This window comes from Cupressus sempervirens, chromosome 1 (genome assembly GCF_028749045.1).
Source record: "Cupressus sempervirens isolate cs-2001-9-10 chromosome 1, ASM2874904v1, whole genome shotgun sequence".
Taxonomy (NCBI): domain Eukaryota; kingdom Viridiplantae; phylum Streptophyta; class Pinopsida; order Cupressales; family Cupressaceae; genus Cupressus; species Cupressus sempervirens.
In genome coordinates this window covers 526,256,435-526,272,224 of record NC_143118.1, presented here as the reverse complement: position 1 = coordinate 526,272,224, position 15,790 = coordinate 526,256,435, and the positions used below count along the sequence as shown (strand labels likewise).

The following is a 15,790-nucleotide window of genomic DNA, read 5'->3' as shown; positions in this document are numbered from 1 at the left end:
ACTCCTAGCTGTGGTCCATTTGACCCATTTTTCAGTCCTCTTGTAGATTTGAGCCATCATTATATCTAGCTCTTCCCCAGAGTCTTCATAAGGTTCTGAGCTTATTGGAGTGCCTCTGAGCTTTGTCAGGTAAGTGTTGCTATACATGTTCTGGCCATCATCCTCTACTCCTACATCAATGTTGACATTGTACATTTTCACCTAATCAACTGTTAATCTAGCGAAGGCTTGATCACAGCTCTCGAACTCGTTCTTGTAATCGGCCCAGTAATCCTATTTGGTGGTAATATGCTTAATTACACTTTCGATTTGCAAAACATCCCTTGCATAACCATTAAGGTTGAACATGGGTCTCAAGACTTTGTAAATGTCCAACTTATACTTCATCTCGAACACCTTCAACAGGTTCTTGGCGTTAAAGCAGGTGTCACAACTGAAAGCCCCCACCTTCATGGGGAATTTGCACCCTTTCTTCTTCAAGCTCCCACTCAACACGTTCACTTGAATGGCCTACCGCACGATCTCAATCAGCACGAGCATGTCATTAGGATATCTTGGTAGCTTCAAGAGGAAACCATCGAAAGTTGCAAGATGCAAATAAGAAAAGGATGAGAATTGGATGAAATAACTTCCAAATTGGCTGATGGCCGCCATGGCTTCAGGACTAAATCTCCTTTCTGGACATCTATGTAGCTCCCTGCAAATCCTCATAGTAAATGCATTATTAACTTTCACATACTCCACATAGCTATTTTTCAACTGTAAGAATGGATAAAACTCATAAGACTTCACATCATCAGGAAAATTCTTCACTCTTGGGAGGCTTGGCCATAGTTGCAATGAGGCTAACATATAGATGAGGAAAGAGGATATATAGAATGTGTTGTAAAATTTTGCAGCACGGAGGGCATTGGACAGAATTTCGCTTGCCTCATGGGCCCAATCAATATATTGGGTGTCAGAGCAAATGACTTGCACTAAAAAGAAATACTACTCAACGAAATTCAAAGCTTCTACCTCACCTTTCAACCTATGTAGGAGAACTAGGATATCAATAATCTCTTGTTTGAGGTTGGTCCCAAACAAGGTCTTAGGAACCTTACTCTTAGCACTCTGTGGTTTCTAGAACCATGTCTACATGATTTCTTTCCTCTAGGTCATCTTCTTTGTGGAGAACTGGAAAATGGTTCCTCCAAAGGCCAAGTCTGAGAATTCTTTCCATTCTGGTACTCAAAGGCAATTCACCACAATTTGCCTGTCGATTGAAATCAACATTGTGTCATCCGGTAGCACAATCTGCCTTGTCTCCAGGTTGTAATGATGTATACATTCGTAGATTAACTTCGGGGCCTGAACTGCAACCAAAAAACTAGCCACCTCGACCAACTCACATCCTAGGAGTTTCTCAATGATGGGGTGAATCCATTCAGACCTCACTCTCTTTTGAAAATCCTCCATGTCGTAGAAACGAAGAGAGGTGTTTGTGAAATTCAGCAATTGGGATTTGATTCCAGTCAACCCTTCAAAACCTACAAAACTAGTTGCCATGACTTTGAGAGTGAGACTTGAAATGAGAAAGTGAAAGGAATGGCTAATGCAACGATTACTAACTTTTCAAAAGTTATGCACATTAACAAAATAGCAGTTCAAAGAAAGAGAGGTAGTTTGTTCAACTGTTTATGTTTCCATATATATGGGAACCTTGATTCATTTGTTGATCTTCAGAATTCACGCCACACAAATGAATTGAAAGAGAGATCCGTTGAAATAGTAAATGCGAGGGTTTAACGGGCATCTAGGGGTCTTTTCACTGTTCTGTTGGGTTCAACGATAACTTTCTATATCCCCATAACTTACTTTCCCGTTTTCCTTTAAGTCCCGGGAAGTTGCCATTATAGTACTCTGCAGGAGAATGTCCGCTAAGTCGAATTATGATCATTATCTCTTTTCCGTAATGGTTAGGTTCTCTCTATTATCATTCTGAGATGTTTTATGCACAAATTGCGAATCTAACTTGATCATCGGCTTGATTTTCTTTGGAATTCGGGAAACTGTCTTCATGGGTTGAAAACCCACCGAGGAGAAGATAGTTTATGTTTCTCTGCCAACATTTCCTTTCTTAGTTGAATTTTAGACCCTTGCCCCTCTTGGAATTGGAAATGTCTAAGTGAGGTGCGAAGACCTATCAAGGACCACTTATCATACCTTTTCATCCTAAACTACCTTTTTGGAAAACCAACTTCATGGGTTGAAAACCCACCGAGGAGAAGTTAGTTCTAAGTTTTTCGCCGGGGACAATTATGAGAGCCACGACAAATCTGAAACATTTTTTGAAGTCATAATCACAAAGTGAGCATTGATTCACCACAAGATGCCTTGTTATTTTCATGTTTTTTATCTGTGTGCATCATTTAGTGCCTTTCACGGGAAATCATCTTCATGGGTAGAAAACCCACCAAGGAGAAGACAATTTTTGATTTTCCACAAGCTTCTATTTTTTAAAATAGTGGTAGGCCGTAAGCGGATATAACTTGTAATTAATCATTGAATGAGTAACATGAATCTCCATCGAACTAAGCACTAACCTACCCATAAGATCACTCAACAAAATGAAGAACCACCCGGCTATGAATGAGGAGAGGGAGAAAAGGGAAAATCCGATGGAGACTCATCCAAACTGAGAGGGTTTAGACCTAGACTCAATCACAACTAAGAATTCACTCCTCTCATTAAAACACAAATATTCACTTTTGTTAATTGGTTAGAGAATGAAAAGTGGGGCAAGAGTATTCAAGACAATTAAGGATACATTTGAAATCGACAACTCAAGTAGACTAATTACATTAAAAAATCAATTGATGAAAACAAAAATGAATAAAGGAGAGTCAATTTCATCCTACTTTGGAAAAATTCCCGAAATAAAGAATCATCTATCTTCTATAGGAAGCAAAGTAGAAGACCTTGAACTATCCATAATAGCACTTAGAGGATTACCTATATCTTGGGAAGCATTCATTCAGTTGTTAACAGACCTTCAATACCAGCTTTTGATCAACTAAAAAATGATTGCACATCAGAAGAATCAAGACTAATTTCTAGAGGGATCATTTCAAATCAAGAGGGAGAAAATCAAGCTATTTTCTCAGTCTTCAACAACAAAGGAAAGAACAGGAAATTCAAAGAAAAAAAAATATGATAACGGGAAAGGAAATAATAATTACAAAAGAAATGACTTCTCCAAAGTTCAATGTTATAAGTATGAGAAATTCGGACATACTTCCAGAAATTGTCTGGAAAGGGAAAAAATTCCTAGCTTCCTTAGCCAAAACAAAAAAGGATAAAAATATGTTATTCTATTCTACTAAATCAAGTGAGATGAAATCCAACGAAAATGTGTGAATAATAGATAGTAGTGCTTACCAACATATAACAGGATTCAGAGATAACTTTGGGACTTTTGGAAATTATCTCACTGAAGGAGTCACCATTGGAGACAACTCCACATATCCGGTAAAAGGAATTGGGACCTGTTCTATACAACTAAGAACTGGGGTTACACTAAAACTAAAAGATGTCCTTTTCGTACTGGACATAAAAAGAAATCTAGTATCGATCTTTGGACTTGTTGATGAAGGGTTTCAAGTCACCTTCAATGAAGACAAAATATTGTACTGGCCTAAAAACACTAATCTCAAGAATGCTATCACCGTAGGGACTAGAGATGGGACCCTATATAAACTATGCAACATTCAAAAGCAAGCTCTAAGCCACTAAGTGACAAATTCTAATGAAGTATGGAATAGAAGGCTCAGACATATTGGATTCAGTTCACTTCCAAATGTAGAAAAAATCACCACTAGAACACCTAGCTTAAATTCAAAACATATAGGCACTTGTAAAGGATGTGCTCTAGGAAAGAATATAAAAAGACCTTTTCCTCCTAGTGAACACAAGTCTAAATCAGTTCTAGAACTAGTTCACTCTAATTTATGTGGACCTATGCCAACACTTTCCCTAGGAGGATTCTCTTACTACATAATATCCATTGATGATTTCTCTAGGAAAACCTGGATCTATTTTCTAAAGGTCAAATAATCAAATGAGGTCCTATCAAAATTTAAAGAGTTCAAAGAAATTGTGGAAAATCAAACGTCAAAAAAAAATTAAAACGCTAAGATCAAACAATGGAGGAGAATATACCTTTGAAAATGTCAAATCTTTTTGTACCTCTGTTGGGATTAAGAGGGAGTATATAGTACATTATAATTCTCAATAGAATGGCTAGCAGAAAGAAAAAAATAGAACCATTGTTGAAGCAGCAAAAGCCATGCGTCATGATCAAAATTTACATATCTCATTTTGGGCGAAGGCCACCAATACAGCCGTATACATTCAAAACAAATGCCCACACTCAATACTAGAAAACATAACTCCTGAAGAAGTCTTTACATGAACTAAACCTAACTTAAGTCATCTTAGAATATTTGGTTGCCCTGTTTACATTTACATACCTAAAGAAAAAAGAACCAAGTTAGAACCATCCGGGAAGAAAGGAATATTTGTTGGGTATAGTGAGAACTCCAAAGGGAACTCCAAAGGGTATAGAGTCTATGTACCTGGACAAAGATCAGTTGAAGTGAGCAGAGATGTCATATTTAAAGAAAACGGTGTTTTAAAACTATCTACAAGTACAGAAGATGAGTCCATCACAAACTTAGATGAAAAACTACAAATTGAAATTTAGAGGGAGAACATATTAGAAGAGAATGAACCATTACCAGATACAGAAAATAGAGACATCACTAATATCAAGAAAAGACCATTAACGGCAAGAAAAATGATTGAAGAAAATAGTGTTGAGCCAGATGAAATTTCTAGGGAAAGTAAGAAAACCAGAAACAAATCTTGTTACACTGCACTAGTAACTAAGCTTACTAAATCTGAATTGTCAACTGTTGAAGAAGCCCTAACTTGTCAAGCTTGGAAAGATGCTATTGTTGAAGAATATCAACCTATATTACAAAATGATGTTTGGGATATTGTACCTAGACCAAAAGACAAATCAGTTGTTTCATCAAAATGGTTATACAAAATAAAATATGCTTCTGATGGCAGTATTGAAAAACATAAAGCAAGGTTTGTTGCTTGAGGCTTTTCTCGAAAGGAAGGTACTGATTATGAGGAAACCTTTGCTCCAGTTGCTCAATACACTTCGGTAAGAACAATTATTGCAATTGCAGCATCCAAAGGATGGAAGATACTTAAAACTTTACAAAGCAATGTTCTTAATTATTGGCAAAATATTGAGCAGATTTCAAAAGGATCTCCAAAAAAGCAGAAGAAATTATGCATCATAGAAAGATGTGCATTAAACTTGATCTGAAAGAGGGTTTGTCAGAAGCTATCAAACTGAACTTCTTGCAGTGTATGGAGAATAATCAATTCAACAAAAAGGACAAATGACAAGCATATCATTACAATGAGGAGAGTTATAATTTTTTTTTGAGAATTCTATTCATTGGGGGGCAGGGAGAGGGCGAACTACTAGAAGAAGAAATTGTTGAAAAGGGGGAACATTAAGGGAGGAATAACTGGCAGGGAAATAAACATGTAGAGGAAGTGGACTTTGTATGAATATCTTCACGTATGACAATGGATTATTGCAGAAATAAACTTAAGGATGTGGTGTTATTGGTAAAGTAATATCCTATTATCCTAAGTCTGTCAGTGACGAAATTTAAGAAAGGAAAGTAATATGGATGGATGAGCAACAACCACAAATCCAATAAACTAGTAGGACAACTACATCTGTCTACAAAAAGGAAAACTAAATTTAAATAATCTTATTATACAGGGAGATTTTTCACAGAATCAAGAGTGAAGACAGAGATCTCTCATGTTTAACCTCCAATTCAGAACAGGAGGAATATAGAAAGATGAAGTGCTTTTATGGATGATTAGGATACTAGTATGCATAGCTTTGTTGAATAGAATGACAGTGTTAAGTGTTGCGGTTTTTGAGTATCAATTGCTGTTAAAGAAAGTACACTTGAATTGATTTTAGAATCCTTAACCCTCTATAACATATGTAAGTGATTCCTGTAGTCATTCGATATATAAAAGTTATTTGTGTAGCCACAGAGACGGGAAGGAATCAAAGATTTCTATATTGATAAATTCTTAGCAAAACAATCTCAAGCTGAAGACATGCAAACAGCTTGTGTGATAAAAACAAAATAGACCAGGTTCAAGTTGAGAACACCCATTATTCTATTGAAGCAGGTTAAAAAACAAGCCGCTCTCAAATCCCAATTATACAACTTAAAACTTTGATGTTTGATTGTAAACAATATGAATATACACAAGAGCTTCATAGAGAAATTCCGTACATCTTTGACCAGAGAACTAAAAAGCTATAACTTTTGTTCAGATAAGTCTTTAATTGGAAAATGCAAAATAGGTATGTTACTAAAGGATAACAGTTTCGGGGAAAAATCTGCTTAATTGATTAATATTTGCCAAGTATTCTCATGTTTGCACGACCTTGTCGCAGACCATAATCCATAGAAAAGAATCTTACGAGCTGCGGCAGTACCCAGTTTCCCCATGGTAGTCACCCTTTCCTCAATGTCTATCCTCCAAACCAAAAAATCTAACCTTCGCAGTTGATACTCAAAGTGACACATACTTAAGAGCCTCCACTCACTAATGACTGCACTAAAAAAATTCAAATAATCTGATCAATAACCTGGAAAGACGTCTATAAAAGCAGCTCCACGTCTTATAAATCATTGTCTTTAAGTTCATTTATATGTGCTTGTTACACTAGGGTCAGGACTTCAGTTGTTACCAGTGGCACAACATCAGAATTCAACAAAGGAATGATTTCCCATGAGGTGGTCATGTATGAAAAGATTGACATGATAGCGAATGCGGTGAATGGTTGATTTTGGTGTCCCAGAAATCCAGAATCCATATTAATTAGCCGATGTAGGATGTCGAGGAGCCATACCGATAGGTCCAAAGGTAAGCTATATATTTCACGCCCCAGAATAAGCTATATGCATAAGTCAACGGCATTATTGCTCCATGTGCAACAGTGGAGCCTTGTCTACCAAAAATATAGTTCTAAACGTGAAAAAAATAAACACCTCGCACACGTTTAAAACGATTCGCCCTGCAAAGTCTTCAAAAGGACTTATTGAAAACAGAAAACAAATATGATTCGGAGTACTTACGGTTTAGCCCGGTGCCTGTAGATTGCCACTAGAGAAAGCATTAAGAAGATGATGATCAAATTGCAGACTACAATTGTAGAAACACTGATGCGTGTCGGCCCCTTCTTCTTCTTGCTCTGCTGCAACAACGTCTGCGGCTTGATTCTCCCCATTCTCTCAATCAAATAGAGATCGACCTTATCACAAAATCAAGATTTAGCCACCAGATTTACAAACTACGGCTTCGCATATATGTTAATCATATTACTCGAGAAACAGAGACATCAGAATATAGTTAGGTCAATTTCCAATACGTCGTATTTTAAAGATAACTTCTTCCAAAAAATCCCTTCACTGAAATGTGAATAGATCCTATTTAGCCAGCGTATTGATCCGGAAAACCGCAAAATAATAACAATGGTTACAGAGTACTTACTTTGAGCTGGAGAGCTGGCAATGGATCTAAGGAGAAAAACGAATCAATGCATGCGCCCAATTCCACCCACTAGAAACACTTCTTCCAATTTTTTTCTCTACGATAATCAGAATTTTATATTTACAATTTCGTCTGTCCCGCCCTCTAATTTTCCAAAATTACTACGTTGTTCTTCCCATGTTCGAGCCCAATTCTGCAGCCTAAGGCACAAATCTGGAAGTATGGTGGCAATGGATTATAAGGATGAGAAAATTTAACTATAGAAAAGTGTCCTGCCGTCTGTTCGGTCTCTTGCACCTACTCGACGTGTCCTAAGTTTTATTTTGTAATGTTTAATTAGCTCTATTTTACCTACAATCTGAATAATTATTATTATTCAAGTTTTTATTTTATTTTTTTGTATTTTTATTAATATTAGTTGTGACTTTTCAATTCATATGTCAAACATTTTGACTTGATCGTTAAAGGGGTTCAGTAAATACAAGTCTTATGTATTTAATATTTAATAGCATCAAAATAAAATTGTTGTTCCTTTAAAATAAACAACTTTTAAGGCAGATCAACCATCATAAACACACATACCATTAACATCAAAACCAAAAAGCAAAGTCTAGTAGCATAACACTATAAACTACTACAGTCTTAATTGAATAAACATGCAAACTATTATAACTCTTGTTGGTGTAATTAATTATTCACCTACTTACATTTTACTTTAGCTTATTTAAGATTTTGTATGTGTAGTAGTTTGTGTACGAGACACTTACGAGTTTGTATATTTAGTTGTGCATGGCATAGGAGAATTTCCACTTTAGGTGGTTATAGTTGTACACATTCGACTTTATATGTTGTCTCCACTTTTAGTGCACTTGTCACTTTATCATCCTCCACATGTTGCACTTACTTAATTGCACAAAGGAGGAGGATCCACCCTTCATAGACTTGTAATGCAGGAGCATCTTTGGGTTGTTGGCAACCTTGCATCACCCAAAAATGTTTTCTTTTAGTTTATTTGTTTACTATTCATTTGGATAGTTTTCATGTTATTTTTGCTTGTGATTGATCTAGTTGGCTCACATTCTTAAGTAATCCTTATGGCATGGTCTTGTCATCATGAAGATCGTATGTCTTGCTTCACATCATGTTTTGAGATTCCCAAATGAAGTTATATTAAGATTGGTTTGGTCCTATATTGGCTTTCTTATTCTAACGGTCACGGTGGCAAGTTGTGGCTTCCAGTGAAGATTTACAGTGTATGATGTGTAATGGTGCATTGTTCCATGTTGTAACACATTTGATCAACCCTTGTTTGCTTGACATGATAGATTCATTTGGGGTTGTTCTTATGGTTTTGAGTCCTGGCCTATCTATTTGTCATATGTTTCATTAATCATGAAAATAAATGATCAAATAAGTCAATTTATGGATGGCAATCTTGTATATGAGTATGGTAGTGGTTCTTCTTTAGGTAGTGCAAAGTGTGACAATTGTGCTACATGAATAGGAGATTAGAATAGATTTAGGGAAGCAATTGGGATAACTCTAGTCTATTTGAGGTTAATTAATTATGAGGGATAATGAGTTGCAGACCTCTAGTAGTTGTAGATCGATACTAGTTATATAATATCTACATTGGCAAACCAACTTGATGGTAGTTCTTCCAATTGTGTTTAATGCTTATTAGTTTTTTGGGCATTTTTGTTGTTGCATATTCTTGCTACAAGGATAGACATCTCCTTTAAGGATTATTTATCCTTGATTATGTCAAGTGGTGTCAAAGCAAGTTACAAGTTATACATCAAAGAAGAATAAGCACTTAGAATTTTGTGCCTTGACTTGCATGTCTTGTTGTTGTGGGGTGGTAGAAGTTGAAGTTCTCATATGCATCAACAAAGGCTAGTACAAGGTGGAAAGAGAAGGATTAACTACTAGAAGATTAGAGTTCACACTTGTGAACCTAGTTGTGGGGTGGCAAAAGATCGGACCTAACCTATAATTATGGAGGTTGCATAAGGAGGATTGGTTAGTTAACAAAGTTGATAAGGGTTTTATTTATCAAATAGACCTAGTTGATTAAGCTATATTATTAGTGTTAGTAGGTAGATTGTGAGATTAGATTAGGTAAATTAACACTTGTAATCAAATTGTCAAATATAAGGATTTGAAGATTGACATCTCGATAAACATGTCACCTGAAAGAATGGATCCAATAAGATAGAGTAAATGATGGAGGATTTTAGAAATGAGATAAGGGTTGAGATCCAAAATGCTTAGTTGGGGCTAGGAGAAACCCTGAGACTAAAGATTTATTTGAGGAAGTTATTGAAGATCTTGAGACAGTTGAAGTTGATATTCTTGTCCAAGAGGAAATATTATTGAGAGTTATGGTACAAATGGGTAAGATTCTTAGGCTTGATGTTGTTGGCAATGGGCCAATGACCCTTGTCAAATTCATGATATGGTTCAAAAACCTCTTATGTCTTTTATAAGTCTAGTGGTTGTATCAGGCATTAACAAAGCAAACTTTTACTATAACAAAAACCATAGTGGTTAACAAGTGGTAGCAAAGCTTGGTCATAGGTATGAATCCTTACAAGACGCAATGAGTAACATTGAGAAGGGAATTGCTGACAATAGTCTAGCATGCCTTGTTGAATTTGTGACATGGTTTAAAAACCTTGTGTGTCTTCTATAAATAGGGTAGTTGTATCATGCATTAATTGGTCAATCTTTTGGTGTGTCTACAATCCTAACCGTTAACAAATGTTACATGCTTTTTGGGATCTTTACATCTAGAAGAATCGATAGATTAATTTTATGAACTGAAGGATTACTTTGGGCTTGAAGATGTTAAATATCCACAAATATTTAGGTTATCATAGACTAAGTTAAAGGATCATGTTGCCTTATGGTGGAAAGAATTGTAGAAAGATAAGAAAGATAATGATAAACTAAGATAACCAAATAGAGGGTTACGATTTCTAGACTTAAGAATAAGTTCATACCAGAGGGTTATGAACTGGAATTGTTTAAGAGATTTCAAAATCTAAAGCAAAAATATCTGACACTTAAGGAGTGCACCAAAGAGTTCTACAAGATGACATTTAGCTCCGAACACCAAGAGTCATCTAAGGAAAAGGTGGCTAGATATGGTAATGGTCTGAGACTTGACATTCTTGAGATTAGTTAAGTATGTTGAGGATCAATACAATTAAGGATTCTTACCATAATGTTTTGAGGGTAGAAGATAAGTTAAAGAGAAGACAAACTACCCCTAGGGTTAGGGATAAACTGATTGTTGATAAAGGAAAAGATAAAATTGGGACTAAAGAAGAACCTAATCAAATGATTCATAGAAGTATAAGCAATGGAGAATTCAAAGGTACTTGTTGCAAATGTGGAAATTCTAGACATAGAGATTTCCAAAGCTCAGTTGGTTCCAACAAGGGAAAATAAAACCTAGTGGCACATAAGGAACAATCAGAGAAGGATGAACTTGTTGAAAGAGAATATGCACTTGATATGGGAGAACCTATAATGTTTAGAAAATTTATCCAAAGTGACAAGGACTCGAAGCCTATCAAGCTAGTAGTTATTTCAAACTGTTTTAAGTCCAATGTAAAATGTGGAATAATTGATGGTGGAAGTACAAATAACCTTATATTTGAAAAAATGGTATAGTAGTTGGGACTGAGAAGATTTAAACATCCTTTTCCTTATGGGATAAGTTTGTTTCAAGATGGTCATATGGTGGAAGTGAAAGAACAATGATGGGTTAATTTTAACATTTGACCATATCGAGATGAAATATTATATAATGTGGTTAACATGAATGTTTGCCATTTTTTATGGGTAGACCTTGGCATTATGATGTTGATACTATTCATGACTATTGAAGGATTCATATGTCTATCATCAAACATGGAAGAAGATTTACTTTACTTCCTTTGAAGGAGGAACAAATGAAAGTTGAGAACCTAACTGTGGGTACTTATATCTTAGGAGATCAAACTATTTTTTTTTATAACAAGGTGATGCATCTGCAACATGTGGTTGAAAAGGTTTATGAGGTTTACATGTTGGAAATAGAAGATATTTTTGGCACTTGGAAGTGTTATACAGGTGTTGTATCAATTACAAGTTTTTTCAATGATGTCAATATATGTTCTTTGGACCCTTATAGACTCAGATTATGTATATCACAAGTTATTGATCAGTTTAATGCAAATAGTGGTTGACAAATTTGGATGCGTGAGCTTAATTTATGTAGAATAATGATTGTATGCATTATGTTTATTCTTGTTGTACTCTATGTGCTATTATGGATGAGTTACAATTAGTTTTGTGAAGACTAGTACTAGACCAGTGTGTAGGAAAATATGATAGAAATAGTTGCAGTATTTTTGCTATATCTTGATGGAGAAAAAAAATTAATGTTGGAAAGCATGCAGAATGATAGAAGAATTGTTTGTGCATGTATATTTGGATTTGTGAGTCATTTGGCTTATGTTGGGAAGGTCATTGGTGTTTAATGTGCAATGAAAATTATTGGTATCCGACTGGATCATTGTAGCATGTAAAATATCATTGACAAATATTAATTTCATATTATATCATGTGAGAAACTTCATATAATATTTGTATAGATGCTTGAGAAGGCATGTATGCCTTAAAATGGTCCTGTGTAATTTTTTGTACATTGGGGAAGCTCTAGGAGGCTAAACTAATTAATAGTTTGTAAAGGGTGTAAAGAAAAGTTATTTTTCTCATTGTAATGCATGGAATCATAAGTATATATGCAAGCCTTGATATTGGATTATCATAGAAGATCAAAGAATTTTCTTGGATGCTAATTGTGAAGAGGTATGAGTGTAATATATCATTCCTAGTGGACTTTGTCAATAAATTTATAGATCAGTTAGTTGATATTGTTGGATTTTTTATCCATTTGTAAAGGTGGTTTAACCTTTCATTCTTTGAGTAGTGTGCTTGGGCAGAGTGCCTTTTGTTTTCACTGACCTTTAATAGTGTTATAACCCTGTAACAAGGGTTTAAGGCCTTTGAATAGGAATATGTCCTTTAATAGGGATAATTGTACTAAATGCATTGTATTTGACTCCTAACAGGGTCATATCCTTTCACAAGGAACTTATGTAGTAGTATACTATTTTGTGGGTACTATCCCCATCAAATTTTTTCCCTCTGATCAAGGGTTTCCCTCGAGAACTAAAATCAATGTGTTGTGGTGTATGGTTTCTTATTTGTGTGCTTCATTATTTTAATTATCGATGATCAATTTTATAAGTTTAGAATTAATTATATTTTCTCACAACTGATTCAGCTCCCCACCCCACCCTCTGGAGTGTGGACTTTACTTCTTAACAATACAATTGTTGAAGGATTTGATGGATGGATGTGAACTAGTAAAATTGAAAATTGGAGACAACTAGATGTTGATGATACAAAAGGTTATCAAAGAAATAGTAGTGTCAAATGAGAAGTAAATTTTGTGGATAGATTGAAGATTGGTAGCTTGGATGACAAAGATTGGAATCAAACAATATAAGATGAAGCAAATATTGGTTGCAAGATGCAAAAGCAACACTGACAATAACAAGTAGTGTAGGATGGATAATCATAATAGAGGTTGTGGAAATAGTAGCAATAAGATATCTGGTGGTGGATGTTATTCTACCAAAGCTTTGGTAAACACTTTCATCAACAATAATAAGAGTGGTCATGATACATTTTAGAGCATCCATTATTCTTCTAATGAAGAAGACAAGTGGGTGAAGAATGGATATGGAATTTATTCTGAATCTTGTTAGATGTTCATAAATTAATATTACAAAATATCTTCTTTTTACTAGAGGTGTCTGATGCAAGAGCATTCTTGGGTCATTAGCAATCTTGCATCACACAAAAATATTTTATTTCAAATTATTTGTTTATTGTTCATTTAGACATATTTGCTATTATTTTAGCTTGTGAGATCAATTTCGTTGGATCATTTTCTTATATGATTCTTTTGGCATGGTCTAGGCATCACGGAGATCTTATGTCTAGATTTGCATCATATTTTGATGTTTCTAGACGAGGTTATCTTAAGATTGGTATGCTCTTATACTGACTTTCCTAATCTATCTGTCAAGGTGGAGAGTTACAAATTGTGACGAAGATTAACGACATGTGATGCATAGTGGCACATTGTTCCATGGTGTAACTCATTTGGTTAACCCTCTTGTATGTTGCAAAAAATGATGTATTTTCCTAGGGTTGTTCTTTTGGTTTTGGGTTATGACCTATTTGCTTGTAATATATTTTTATCCTAGAAATTAATTATGAGATTAATCGACTTGTGGATAGAGATCTTGAATGTAAGTAGGGTAGTGGTTCTTTTGTAGGTAGTGTGGAGTATGGAAATTGTGCTACATAATAGGAGATTAGAATAAATTCAAAGAAGCAACTAAGATAACTTCGGTACATTTGAGGTTTCTTAGTTTTGAAGGATGATCACTTGTAGACCTATGGCAATTATATATTGACATTGGTTATGCAAATATTTTTATTTTTAGGCCAAACTGATGGCAATTCAATGACATTCTTACTAATTGTATTTAATGTTTATTAGTTTGTTTCTGCATTTTTGTTGTTGTAATCACCCTAATGAGCTAGTTAACCGAAGGCCCTATTTACCCTAATTTAGAACCAACATCCTAATTATTCTAGTCCAATTCACTTATTACTAGCATAATTCATCTAAATCATCAAATCAAGCAAGATGATCATCCAATGTCATCAAAGTAATCAATCCCCTAATTAATTAATTCAATTAATTCAATTTAATCACATTGATCAGTTAAAAATGAATGACAACCCTTCATCATGGGTTAATCCCAACCACTTATTTGATCTTTAATTCTATAAAAACTTATAATTCTAACCTCGAAGAATCTACTTCCATAATCATTAACTACATAGTGTACGATTAAGAACTCATTTTGCATTTATTAATGTCATCTTTATTAATTGATTTTTAGCTTAATTCAATCATTTTTTAGCATAAGTGGATCATTCCTAGTTTATTAATTATTTTTCAGACCCTCTAAATCTTCCACTATAGCGCTTTAATGTCACTATTGGATTAGAACTCTCTGAGAGCACATTCAATTCTGACCATACTTTCTCCAAATAGGAAGCAATTGGATGCTCTTTGTTAGTTATTTACTCTCATTATTTAATTTTCACTTCAATAACTAATGGAATTAATGTCCTATTGAAGTGTTGTATTTGTTTATTTAGGAACTGTTGGTGTAAATAAGTATTTACTTATTACACTTACTTAAGTTTTACTTAGGTTAATGCATTATTTAATTATTTTGCATTATTTTATTATTATTTTAGGTGAGACACTTGGGAGTTTGTGTAATCTCATTGAGTTACGTAACTCTAATTATGCACATGGTGTCTACAACACAGGAGTATGCATCATTCACTGAGTTGTAATGATGACAACACAGTTATCCGCACTCTTCATTTAGCACATGTTGTCTACACCACTAATTTGCGTGCTACACCATTGTAGGCTTATCCTCACATCATCGCACTTAATCCCGCGCTCAATGGAGGATAATGCATATCTGGTGGACATGTGCCTGGTTGTATGACATATCATGATGCTAACTTCTATGCATTCTAGAAGCTCTCCTGAGGCCTTTATATTCAGGCACTCCTAGTGTACTCTCATCTAGTTATTGAATGAATATCCTCGTTCTAATCATACTCTGTCTATTTTGGTCTACTGTGTGCTTGTGTTGAGTTCTTTAGTTCTTGGGTGAATTCTGGCCTAAGCCAAATTCTTACAGGAACAACAATAAAAGTACACACATGACTAACACCCAATGTAGGGAACTTGCCCTAATTTTCTATCATTTTGATTCATTTCTGGTAATCCAATTTTACAAGATAGAGTGGCATCTAGGAACAATAGTCACATCTCATAGTTCTTTAGTCATTTCCTATATTTTCCAAGTCATATTTGGGAACATTTGCATTTGGGGAGTAAAAAATTGCATTTAGTAGGCTTAGTTGCATTTTGTAAATCTTGGGTTTCATTTCATGGTTCTTTAGTTGCATT

The 15,790-nt window shown here is 34.8% G+C and overlaps 1 protein-coding gene across 1 annotated transcript in view; it reads right to left on the bottom strand.

Moving 5' to 3' along the window:
• LOC149578537 (peptidyl-prolyl cis-trans isomerase CYP21-4-like) overlaps positions 1 to 7,862 on the bottom strand; it is an 88,587-nt gene extending 80,725 nt beyond the window's left edge. The window contains exons 1-2 of the mRNA XM_089829701.1: positions 7,654 to 7,862; positions 7,239 to 7,414 (exon numbers count right to left, since the gene is read on the bottom strand). Coding sequence (XP_089685827.1) covers positions 7,239 to 7,390 — 152 coding nt within the window. The 5' untranslated portion in view covers positions 7,391 to 7,414; positions 7,654 to 7,862. The remainder of the gene's footprint in view (positions 1 to 7,238; positions 7,415 to 7,653) is intronic.
• Between the last annotated feature and the right edge of the window lie 7,928 nt (positions 7,863 to 15,790).